Source organism: Dictyostelium purpureum (genome assembly GCF_000190715.1).
Source record: "Dictyostelium purpureum unplaced genomic scaffold DICPUscaffold_14, whole genome shotgun sequence".
Taxonomy (NCBI): domain Eukaryota; phylum Evosea; class Eumycetozoa; order Dictyosteliales; family Dictyosteliaceae; genus Dictyostelium; species Dictyostelium purpureum.
The window spans coordinates 99,491-112,950 of NW_003519351.1; the positions used below are offsets into that span (position 1 = coordinate 99,491).

At 26.4% G+C, this 13,460-nt stretch overlaps 3 protein-coding genes across 3 annotated transcripts; 2 read left to right on the top strand and 1 right to left on the bottom strand.

Moving 5' to 3' along the window:
* Positions 1–554: 554 nt before the first annotated feature.
* On the top strand, positions 555–10,322 carry DICPUDRAFT_45096 (uncharacterized protein; the record flags this gene model as incomplete). Its single annotated transcript, XM_003283786.1, has 6 exons — positions 555–1,874; positions 1,950–3,767; positions 3,898–6,816; positions 6,910–8,681; positions 8,763–9,078; positions 9,150–10,322. 6 exons carry the CDS (start codon positions 555–557, stop codon positions 10,272–10,274), a joined length of 9,270 nt encoding a protein of 3,089 aa, XP_003283834.1. The 3' UTR covers positions 10,275–10,322.
* Positions 10,323–10,365: 43 nt separating this feature from the next.
* Positions 10,366–11,786, bottom strand: DICPUDRAFT_147589 (uncharacterized protein; the record flags this gene model as incomplete). Its single annotated transcript, XM_003283819.1, has 2 exons — positions 10,366–11,240; positions 11,297–11,786. 2 exons carry the CDS (start codon positions 11,784–11,786, stop codon positions 10,366–10,368), a joined length of 1,365 nt encoding a protein of 454 aa, XP_003283867.1.
* A 180-nt stretch (positions 11,787–11,966) lies between these two features.
* On the top strand, positions 11,967–12,922 carry DICPUDRAFT_26608 (uncharacterized protein; the record flags this gene model as incomplete). The annotated part of the gene is made up of 2 exons (XM_003283787.1): positions 11,967–12,129; positions 12,216–12,922. The coding sequence occupies 2 exons, from the start codon at positions 11,967–11,969 to the stop codon at positions 12,920–12,922; spliced, it is 870 nt and encodes a 289-aa protein (XP_003283835.1).
* Positions 12,923–13,460: the final 538 nt, after the last annotated feature.

Below are 13,460 nucleotides of genomic sequence, written 5' to 3' on the forward strand. Positions count from 1 at the left end.
TTATCATAAAAAATTATTTTTAAATTTTAAAAAAATTTTTTTTTTTTTTTTTTTCTTTTTTTTTATTTTTTTTTCTATTTTTTTCCAATTTTTTATGATAATTATATTTTTTACATACACACATAAATAAAAGAAATAAAAATAGTTTATAATACCCAAATCTATTTTTTTTTTTTTTTTTTAATAAATCTTAAAAAAAAATAAAAAAATTAAATTATTTTATTATAAATAAAAATAAAAATAAAAAAAAAAGTTTGATTTCACACAGTTTTATTTTTTTTTTATTTTTTTAATTTTTTTAATTACAACATATCAAGCCACATAGAATAAAATTTTATTATTTTATTTTATTTGTTTAAAACATTTATTTTTTACATAATTGTTTCATATTTATTTATTTTAAAAGATTTATATTTTTTTTATTTTTGTAATAAATAAAATTGTAATAGTAAAAAATATTTAAAGTTAATTATTATTATAATTAATAATAGTAAATATAACAACATATATATATACATTAATAATTAATAATAATAATAATATAATAATAATTAATGGAAGAAAGTAAAATAAATTTAAAAACTGGTGATTTGGTAACATTTTTTTCAGAGCAAGAAGAAGAAGATGGGTATTTTTGCAAAGAGCACGACAATGCAATATTAAGTTCAAATAAATCCAAAGACTGTGTTTTCAAAATTTATCCTTTCACACAATATACAGCAAGAAAAGCTTTAAAAAAGAAAGCCAAAAAGAAATTACAGCAACAACAGCAACAGCAACAATCCAATAACGATTTAAAAGATAATAATATATTTAAGCAAGATAAACAGGATAAACAGGATAAAGATAATAATAATAATACAGAGATATCCGATTTAGAATTAAAGCAATTAGAAGAGTATCAAGATTTAGAAGATGTAAATAATGAATCAACGTTGATTCAATTAGAAGGTCGTGATTTAGTTTATGGCCAAATAATTCAATTACATCAACCATCAACCAATCAATTTTTATTTGCAAAAGGTGAAAAGAAATCCCAATCGACTCAAATTGTAGGTTTTCGTCAAGATGGTGATCAAAAATGTTATTTTAAAATTACACCAAGGTTTCAAAATCTCGATGGTTCAAAGGTATACAGTGACGATTTAGTATTATTAAGACATGAAAAAACTGGTTTATTTTTAAAGGAAACAAATTCATCTTCAAATGGCCAGGGTGTGGATATTGGGTTATCAGAGACTGGTACTTATTGGAAAATGTCGATATCTGATGTAGAAGGTAAATCTGGTTTGAACACTTTAAAGCAAAATGTGCCATTTCGTTTATTCCACAGAGAGGGTGGCTTTGTCAAGGTCAGCAATAACGATAATACAACATTCTCTTACAACACAAAAACCCCATCCTCTATAAACTCATTGTTCGAACTCGAATTTGAAAACTTAAATTTAAATTCACCAATAATAAGAAATCAAACCAGTAAAGATAAACAAGATAAACAAAAGGATAAAGATAAAGACAGAGATAAGCAAAAAGATAAGGAAAAAGAAAAGCAACAGCAAATATTACAGCAACAACAACAACAATATTTAACATCAAACGAAGTACATTTTAATCAAAATTTTTGGATTAGGTTAGTTGGTACTAGAAAATATTTATCATTATCAGAGGTTATTGAGGATCATAAAGAATCACCATTAATAGTTGTGCCCGAGGATCAAAAATATTCACCAAATTCAACTTTTTGTTTTATTCCCAGAGATAAATCTTCAACTACAAACGATGATATTTTATTTGGTTCTTTTGTTAGAATTCAATCACAAAGCAAACTATTTTTACATTTTATTTCAGATGAAACTTTTCATCACAATGGAGAGGTAATTATTAATTATAAAAATATTATAAAAAAAATAATATTTATTTATATATTAATATTTAAAATTTTTTAATAGTTGGTAGGAAGTAAAAAATATTATAAAAATGATGATTTTCAAATTAAGCAGATACCTAAATCACAATTAGATGATTATAATTTCGTACAGAGTAGAATTTTCAAGATTCAAAATTATTTAATAAACACAAATTCATCAAACTCATTAAATTCATCAACTAGTTCAACAGGTGCACTTTTAAATTTATCATCAACAAGTGCTTTTTCAAATCCAAATCCTAATGGTGGGTCCATGGTAATGAATACAAATATGCCACAGCTAATATCGACTGCAACAGGTTTACCAATTATTCAAAAAAAGATTACAATTCAAGAAATTAAAGTTATAATTGTTGAATTTATAAAGTTTTGTACACAGTCAGAGATTGAGGATCCATTGGATAGGGAGGGTACTCCAATAAAGACTCATCAAAAGTTACTATCACATCCATCACATTTTTTGGTCATTTTAGAATATTTAAAACGTCTATTTGAACCATGGGATGCCGCATCGATACTCTTTGTTTATCGTTTATTAAAACAAATGGCAAAATCAAATGTCAAGAATAGTATTATAATCAATGGCTATTTGGACCAAATTTCTCCACCTTCAATACGTGAAAAGACCATACCTTTGCATTTTGGCGCTATTCTTTACGAAGTATATAAAAATAATAATATTTTATTGGAGGCTTTAACAGAGAATAAGGTATTGGAGTTTATAGAAGTCATCAAGGTAAAGAAAGAGCCAAAGTATATGGAGCTATTAAGTGAAATATGTACATGCTTTGGAAAACCTATAGTAAAGAACCAGCAATATCTCTGTGATATTTTATTAGAAAAAAATTCTTCACTCCTCTTTAATACTAGAGTGGTTGGTGCCAATTTAGAGATAGAAAAAGCTAATGGTAAATGGACCGATATTTCTTCGTTTGCTTTGTCAGTAGATGAAAAGACCCATAGATTTTTTGAACAAACTTTATCATTATATGCAAATGTTTCAAAAGGTAGAAATTACAATGGTATCAGATTAGTAGGTCAAAGAACTTCACACAAAGAGTGCTTAATAGCATTGAAAGAAGAGTCATTGCCATATAGTTTAAGAGGTTGTTATATCAATATTTTAATTCATGTATATATGGATTGCCACCCTCAAATCTATGTACCACAAATTAATTATATTTGGCACCCAACAATATTCCAAAAAGAAAGAATTTCTCATTATTTACAATTATATCAACAACAGCAACAACAACAACAACAAAATTTTAATAATATAATTTTAAACAATAATCCAGGTGGTACAGTTTCTCAAAGTTTTATGCCAAATATAACACCAAGTTACAACAATACTCCAACAAGTTTTAATATTGGCACTAATAATAACGTTAATAATAATAATAATAATAATAATAATGGTGGTAATCTATTGCAACAATCTACCGTTGCAACTAATAACAACAATAATAACAATAATCAAAATTTAAATCAATCAACTGCTTTAAATTCTTTAATAACATCACAAACAAATATTAATCAACAAAGTAATAATACAAATAATAATACTAATACAAATAATAATGGTACAAATAATTCACAAGGTTCAAATTTATTATTGCAAACTCATTCAAGTAATAATATTCAAACTACAAACTCATTGTCAATTTTTAGAGAGGATGAAATCTTTAGCACTTTTTCAAATGAAATACCTCAAGATATTAAAGAGCCATCGACAACCACCCAATTATTAATTAATTTATTATCAAAATCTGAATATTTTTCAAACATTAATAATACTTTCCCAACTTCATATAGACCACAATTATCATTTTTCCATAAAGTAAGATTTATTTTATTTTATATTTCCAGCATTTTTCTTTAGTTTTTAATTGTTATTATTTTATAACAAAATCCATAATGATTAAAAATATTTATACTAATTTAAATTTAAATTATAATTTATATTATAGATTTTAATTGCTGTTGGATATGCTTTCAAATTTGGGTTTTTTAAAAATAAAGAGAAATTATTATTAAAAAGATTAATTTATATTCTAAATTTCGAACATGAACCAAGCCAATCAAATTATAAAGAAATCGATTTGGGTAGAACTATGGGTGGATCAAGAATGTTAGAAGATGACTCAATTATTTTTGTAAATATAAAGATTGAAATTCTAAATATTCTCCATTTAATGTTAAGTCTTCAAAAAAAGAATATTATGGATGTATTCCTTTTCGATTTTTCAAATATGAAAAAAAAAATCGATCAACCAGACTTAGTTAAAGATTTATTAACAGAAAAGTTAAAGAACAACTATCAACGTGATGCTCATCAAGATCTCAAATTGTGTAATGACCTATTGAAGCTTTTAAAACACGAAAATAATCATCTCTCAAGCTTATCTTTAAATTTATTAAATAGAATTTATAAATACCGATCTATTTACTCGATGTTATGGGGTCCAATCCAAAAGATTTTTATTTTATCAGATGATTTAACTGTTGATTATGAAGAATCACTTCAGAGTTTGAAAAAGTTAACAGAAACTTGTTTTGTTCCATTATTGGATGACATAAAAACCAAAGACTGTTTAAAATCATTATCTTATTTCATCAATCTATGTTCCGATAATAATGACCCTTCAAGGGTATTAAAAAATCAAAAATTATTAAAAAATTTAAATACTCATAAAACAATTACTTCAGTTTTAAAAATTGGTTGTTCATTGGATGATTTAGTATCTGAGCAAAAGACATCAACAATATCTACTTCTACTACAAATAATAATAACCCATTGAATCAAACTTTAACTAATATACCAACTAGTACAACAACTACCACAACAACAACAGACGACGATACCAATAATAACAATAACAATAATAGTAATAACAATAATAATAATAATAACCAAATTAATTATATATTATTATTAAATAATAATAATGCAAAGAGTAATAATTCAAATAATTTAAATTCTTTACAATCAATTTTTGTTTCAAAAATTTTTAAAAGTTGTTATGAAGTTTTAAAATTGTTTTGCAGAGATAACAGTGAAAATCAAAAAGTATTATTTACAGAAATAGAATTTTTAATTGGTCATTTGATTAGATACGGAAATGTTTTTGGTACAGTCGAAACATTAATCGAAATATTTAAAAACAATTTAGAATTATGTGTTCAATTTGGTAGCTCTCCATACTTAAAGATTCTTGTCAATTTTATCATCAATTTGTCAATAGAGCAGTTAGATCCATTATTCCTTAGATTGTTATCAATATTGATTTTACCAGGTAATGATAATAGTGTAATTGAAAATCAAATTGTTATCACCAATTTATTCAAAGAGAACCATTTAAAGATTTCAAAGCTTTTAATTCCAATCAATATTGTCAAAGATGTAATGAAAGATTCAAAGCTTTTAACAAAGTATTACAATGTCAATTCGAGCAATCAATACAAGTTACATTTAGCTCTAAAAGAACTTTTAAATAAAACCTTATTGGAATATTTAGATGGAGCCAATTCAACAAACCAAACTACAAAAAGCAATAATAACCAACAGTCTAACCAACAGTCCAACCAACAGTCCAACCAACAGTCTAACCAACAGTCTAGCCAACAGTCTAACCAACAGTCTAACCAACAGTCCAACCAACAGTCCAACCAACAATCTAACCAACAGTCTAACCAACAGTCTAACCAACAGTCTAACCAACAGTCCAACCAACAGTCCAACCAACAATCTAACCAACCAAAATTAATTAGATCCGAAGCAAAAGCTCAAATTTTAAATTCATCTGTAGAAACTTTACCCAAAGAATTTGTCATCAACTTGGAATTAATTTTATTATTAAAATCTTGTTCACATGGTAAAAATACACCCACTGAAGTAATTTGCAGAGAGTTCCTCACAATGTCAGAATGTTTTGATGTATTGGTGGTTAGATCCGATGGTAATGGCAGAGAAAATAGTTCAATGATGGTCCACGAAAGTACAAATGAATATTTAGAAAATAATCTATTATTTAGATTCAAGTCTGCTTATTTATCATTCCTTCATGAAGTTTTCTTTAATTCAGATACACTCAAAGGGGATTTATTGGCATTACAACTAAATCAAGATTTATGGAGTCTAATTGATCAGTTTACCAATCAATTAAACCAGTTGTACATTTCATATATTAAGAATCATTTAGGTCTAGTTTATTTTATTCAAATGTCTAGAAACATTATATTGCCAATGCTATCAATTTTAGAACGTTTCTATTCACAGTGTTTCTATTTCGACAAAGCAACCCAAACTCATCTACAGTACAGCGGTAGATTGATGGCCACACTTATGAAGCTATATTGTGTAGATCCATCAATAGCCATACCATTTACATCACAAGCTACCTCAAGATACCAATCTGCTGCTAATTTATCATTAAATCAAAATAATGATGATTCTATAAGTATTGGTGGTTTACATCCAATAATTCAAGATTTAGAAATTGAAGAGAAAATTTCAATTTTTTCAAATTTAACCAAATGTTTGAAGGCCATGGATCGTTCGGCATTATCACCTGTAACCTCGCCAAATGTTTCAATTTTATCAATCACCGAAGTTATTGATGGTTGTGAAAAAGTTATTAAAAATTTAGAAGGAAGCACCAATCTAAAATGGAACGGTCCAGCTAACAGAGTTAGATCCGAAACCATTGACTCTTCATCATCCACTTCGCCATCATCTTCGCCAATTATGAAATCTAGTTATAAATTTTTATCAAATAACAACAGCCAACACTATCAAGAGAATAATTTTGTCAAGTTATCAAAGATAAGAGGATATACAGAAATTGCTCAAATGATTAACCAATCGATTCCATTTACCCCACATTTAGTCGAAAAACTTTTGCAACAAGAACACCAACACCAACAGGAGCAACAAAATCAATCATTTAGTCATTCTATCAACTCTATCAAATACAATAAGAAATCACGTAACAATTCTCTTAATTTCGATTTTATAAACCAAAATCAAATGAATAATTCAAATATTGCTAGCAGTAGTCGTGACAATAGCTTTGGTAATAGTTTAGGAGGTGCCAATAACGGTTCAGGTACAACTAAAAAGAATTTCTTTACTATGAAGTTAAATTTCCAACAACAGCAGCAACAAATTAATATTAATAATCAACAATCTATAAACCAACAATTTTTAATTCAACAACAACAGCAACAGCAATTACAACAACAAATTAATATTAACAACCAACAATCGATTAACCACCAAATACAACAACCCCACCAACTCCAGCAAGCTTCATTCAATGATAAATCTATTAATTATTTAGAGATTCTAGTTTTCCAATTAAGAAATTCATTGTACGATAATGATAAAATGAAATTAAATTGTATAAGAATTTTACTATCTCTATTGTTTATCAACAAAGAAAGAAAGAGAATTATTCAAAATATTATGGCAGATCTTTATTGTCATCCAGCAGTCATTGGTCTTTTATCATCAAATAATACAGAAATTTCATTTGAAGCATTGGCATTGTTATTAGCTTTGTTGGATGATAGTGTCTCCACCGATAATCCAACACCAAACTATAAGGTCAAAGACGATATTCAAAGTCATTTCTCATCATCACCAGATATTCAATTCTTTAGAGATATTTTCAATATGGTAGAGCGTGCTAAAATTAACTTAAAAGATACCAAGAGAAATATTCATCGTTTCGAAACAAATAAATTTGGTGGTGCTAATATTAGTGGCGCTATTTCATCCTCAACAAAGAACCGTTCAGTTGGTATTAACAATAATATCAAGAACCATAATGTTTTAGTAGAATCAAACCCATATGCCACAGAGTTCCAATTACTATCAAATATCTTTAGAGTTTTACAATTGTTATGCCAAGGTGGTTCATCAAATATTTTCAAAAAGAACATTCGTTCTCAACCAGACAATTATAAATCATATGATATCTTGAAAGAGTTATGCCAATTTTTAAAAATCCTTGAAACAATTGTATCAATTGATAAAGAATCTATTGAATTGGGTTTAAGATTTTTCTCATGTATGAAAGAAATTGTTAAAAATACTCCAGAGAACCAAATTGCAGTCACCAACGTTCAAGTATGTAAAGCCGTATGCAACATCTTAAGGAAAGGAACTGATCCAACCAAAGAATTGAAAGAGTCCAAATATCTAGATCTCAAGATTGAAGTGGTCGATTTCTTATTACATGTCATTGACAAAGAGGATCCAAGAGTTATCAGTAAATTAATTCCAGAATTGGATTATAGCGTTATCGAGTTTAATACTAAATTAATTTCACAACGTTCAAATAATGAAATTAATGAGAAATCAATTAAATTGGCTTCAATGTCTTTTAGATTAATTAAAATTTTAGCAGATAATGACAAATCCCAAAATCGTAAATTGGTAGAATGTTTATTAAAATGTGGTGAACATTGCAAATCTAGAATTGGTAGAGTAGAATTATTTTATAAAGACAAGTTAGAGCGTATTTATTTCCCAATTCCAAATTATTCAAGAAGATTAATTTTAGAAGATAAAGAACAATCAAAAATCAAATCTGATGAAAATTTATTACAAGAAAACTTGGAAGAGCATTTCATTAATAATAAAATTAGTTGGAATAAAGCAACCGAGAAATTAGATGCATTCATTGATTGGTCCGAATATAAACTAATTGAATTGGAACATATTCATAAATTAAAATCAAATTCTTTGTATGTAAAAAATAATAATATTTATAAATATAAAAGAAAATATAAAAGAAATTTATTTATTAACTTTTTTTTTCTTTTTAGGTCATATTTATTGGTATCTCATAGTGATAAATTTAAATTTTTATCATTCTTTTTGGCTTTGGTAATAAATTTATTATTAATTATATTTTCAAAAGGAAATACAAGATTAAACGATTTCAAGGATGAATTTGGTACTACCGAATGGTTTTCTGCATTTTTACCAATAGCAGTTTTACAAACTATATTTTGTATATTATCTTGTATTGGTTTCTTTTTAAGAAAAGGGCCTGTGCTCTTATATCAAAATTGGGTTAGTTATCTAAAATATCATGGTCATCAAAAAAATTATATGTTTTTTACAAATGATAAAAGAATGGTAAATATTATTTATTAATAATACACATAATTTTTATATACTAATTTTTTTTTTTTTTTTTCATAATTTAGGAATCGCTAAGACAAATTTTTAAATATAAATTTATACTATTAAATATTAAATTTATACTGGTAGATTTAAAATCACTTTATAATATTTTATCAGTAATTTGTTCAATATTTGGTTTGGTAATTAGTCCATACTTTTTCGCTTTCCATATCTTCCAATTCAGTTTAAATACAAAAGCCTTGTCGTTGGTTATTAAAGCAATTACATTAAACAAAAAGTCGTTAATTGTAATGGGTATATTTATTTTACAGGCCACATATTTATTATCAATTTTTTCATTTGTTTATTTCCAAGATAAATATAGAATTGGAGTATCAGATACCGACAAAGAAGTATTCATTTGTGATACATTATTACAATGTTTCATCAGTAATCTTTACTATGGTGTACCATCCAGTGGTCAATTAATTCAATTTTTAAAATTCGATCCACCATATATTCCACCAACCAAAGACGACGCCTCTACTTCAATTGGTTCCGAATCGGGTCCAACTGGTACATATTCCCCATCTGATATGTCACAATCCAATGGCGATACTTTATTCTCTACAAATGCCCAATCTGCTAGAGTTATAGGCTGGACCGTTTACAACATTGTATTTTACGTAATTGTAACATTAATTCTTTTAAATGTAATTCTAGGTATTATTGTCGATACATTTGGTCAATTGCGTGATCAAAGAGCCGAAACAGAAGAATATAAAAACAATGTTTGCTTTATTTGTTCTATTGAAAGAGAGTATTTCCAAAAGAAGTCAATCGATTTTAGCAAGCATATAGAAGATGATCACAATAAATGGCATTATTTATACTTTTTCGCTTATCTTAAGGAACGTATTACAAACAACCAATTAAACCAACTAAGTGAAATGGAATATAGTGTTGCTGAAGGTATTACCAACCGTAGTTATATATCTTATTTCCCCGATGAGATGGCAATGTCTTTACAAGGTATAGAAAATGAAAGAAAAAAATCAGATCCAGTGGACCAATTTTCAAAATCGTTTGATGATGTTGAAAAACGTATCACCTTAAATGTTTCAAATCAATTTAATCAATCAATAGCTTTATTAATAGACGAAATTAAAAATTTAAGACAACAAGTTTCAGATTTAAAACAACAATAATAGTGATAATAAATTTCACATATAAATAAAAAAAACTTTATATTTATTAAATCTTTTATTATATTTTATTCTATTTTATTTTTATCTCTTTTTATCTTTCTTTTGATAATACTAAAGAATTATCAATACCTGAAAAAATATCTAAACAAAATAAGTTTTGGAAATAATTGATTTTAGTTGGTAAATGACAATCTTTTTCATCTCCATGACCAAGTTTTCCATTGGAGCCATTACCCCAAGAGTAGACATTACCTTGATCATCCAAGGCTAAAGAGTGAGATCCACCAGCTGAGACTTTAATAATTCTAATATTGTTATCTTTAAAATAGTTTAATAAAACGGGTTCGTTACGATTTGATGTATTGTCTCCTAAACCTAATCTACCTTCAGATCCCCAACCACATCCATAGACATTACCACTGTTGCCTAAAAACAAAGTATGAGAAGAACCACTTGATATTTGTTGGATTTTTTCTGGTAATTTAACTTTGGTTGGTGTAACCACTCTTCCTATATGATCACCACCTAAACCTAATGAACCAACTTCATTACTGCCAAATGCATAAACATTACCACGTGCAGATAATAAAAATGATGAATCATATCCACAAAAAACTTTTGAAATTTTAACTTTTTCTAAACCTGGTACTAATGTAGGTGATGAATATTCAACATCAGCCACCATTTGTCCTTCTAATGAATCTTCTCCTGGTAATTGATCAGTCGATGATTGAACTCTAGTATATTCTACAACTTTTTGACCTATTTGACCTTCAACATTATATCCCCATCCAAATACATGTCCACTCGATGTAACTACTAATGAATGATCTAAACCAACATCAACATCAATAACTCTAAATTGATCTAAATTTTCAACTAAAGTTGGTACTGTTTTGTTATGTATATCTCCTGTTCCAATTTGTCCAAAATTATTTTCACCAAATCCCAATACCTTTCCTTCATCTATACAATAAATAATAATATAATTAGTTTTTTATTTCAATGTACATTAAAATTACTGAAATAATAATGCTTACTAGTTAATACTAAACTATATGATCTACCACCAACTACTTTTTCAACATTTGCTTCTTTTAAAATATCTACCAAGGTTGGAAATCTATAATGATCTGATGGTAATGCCATATTACCAGATTTATTTGTACCCCACATGTAAACTTTATTTGAAACAGGTTTATTTGTTGTTGTTGTCAACGATGTTGAAGTTGATGATTCGTCAGTTAACAAAAATGAATTTAACCATGATGTACCAATTTGTTTAATTTTTAAAAATGGTGGTAAATGGGTAATTTGTTGTGGGTATAATTTATCCTCATTGCCTGGTAAACCTAACTTTAAATTATCGAATGATCCAAATGAAAATAATAAATTTTTTTCTTTATTATTTGTGCAATAAAATTTTTTATTTAAAATGTGATTTATAATTGTATTTTTATTTTTAATTAAATAATTATTATTACTATTATTAAATTTTATAATTTTTAACATTTTAATTAATTAATAATCATTAAGTATTCGTTTTATTTAAATACCTCTTTTTTTTACAAATTTTCATAAAAAAAAAAAAATTAAAAAAAAATAAAAAAAAAATATTTTTAATTTTTTTAATTTTTTCATTTTATTATAATTATTTATTTATTTTTATATATACACATATTTATACCAAATATGAAACATTTTAGCGATATCGATAAATCAATAGATATAACCAAGCCATTTATAATGGGCATTGATGAAGCTGGTCGTGGTCCTGTAATGGGGCCGCTTGTGTATGGGTGTTGTTTCGCGCCAATTTCCGAAACTGCCACAATTAGTAAAATGAAGTTTAATGGTATTAATAATATATTTAAAAATTTCATTATTAAAATACATATGTATTTTACGTCTATTAATATTCTATTCAATTTAATATTATAGATTCAAAAAAATTAACAGAACAACAAAGAAATCATTTATTTCAAAAAATGTGTGATTCGAATAAGATATTAGGTTTTGAAGTTGATGTAATATCACCAGAAATCCTATCAGAGAAAATGTTATTAAAGAAACCAATATCATTAAATGTTATATCACACGAGTCGGCAATGGGACTAATTCGATCAGTATTATCGAAAGGTATAAATGTACAAGAGTTATATTTAGATACAGTGGGTACACCAGCAACTTATCAAGCAATGTTGAAAAACCACTTCCCAGAGATTTCAAAGATTGTAGTTTCGAAAAAAGCAGATTCTCTCTATCCAATCGTTAGTGCTGCTTCCATTTGTGCAAAAGTTATTAGAGATCATGAAATTACTTCAAAGAATTTTGATGATTTAGAAATACAAGATGAAGATGACCAATTATCAACTGAATTTGGATCCGGTTACCCAAGTGACCCTGTAACTAAATTTTGGTTAACTAAAAATCGTGACAAAGTTTTTGGGTACCCTTCTTTTATTCGTTTTAGTTGGAGTACCGCCGATAATGCCATGAGAGGTAATTGCTTTGGTGTGGAATGGAACCTTGATAAATCAACAAAAATAAGCGAAACAATGTTTAACGATATTGCAGTTGGTCAAAAAAGAAAAAGATTCACTTTTTTTAATGATAATAATTTGGAAAATTGTATAAACGATTTTTAATAAAAACTTGTAAAATAAAATAATTCTCCAGGAAGATAGAGTTTTTTTTTAAAAAGAAGGACCCTACCAGGATTGAACTGGTGACCAAACGATTTGCAGTCGCATACTCTACCACTGAGCTAAGAATCCATCTGTTAAAAATTTCATATTTTTATGCCATAAGGGCGAATAACTAAATTAAGCATAGTTTCGAGATCCTTAAGTTTTTTTTTTTATTTATATTTTTTATGATTATTTTAATTTATTAATTTTTCAATAATTAGTTTAAAGGGATACAATATTTTGTTATCAATATTTTTTAAATCTAAAAAAAATCTCAAAAATTTTTTTTTTGCGCAACCGAATCTATATTTTGTAAATTAAAAAAATAAATTAAAAAAAAAAAAATTTATTTGAATAAAAATAATTATTTTTAAATTTTTTTTTTAAGTTTATTCAATAAAAAAAAAATCATTTATAAGAAAAAATTGAAAAATGTGTTATTTATTTTTTTTTTCTTTTATTTTTTAAATATTTTTTAAAAATTTTTCTTTTAACT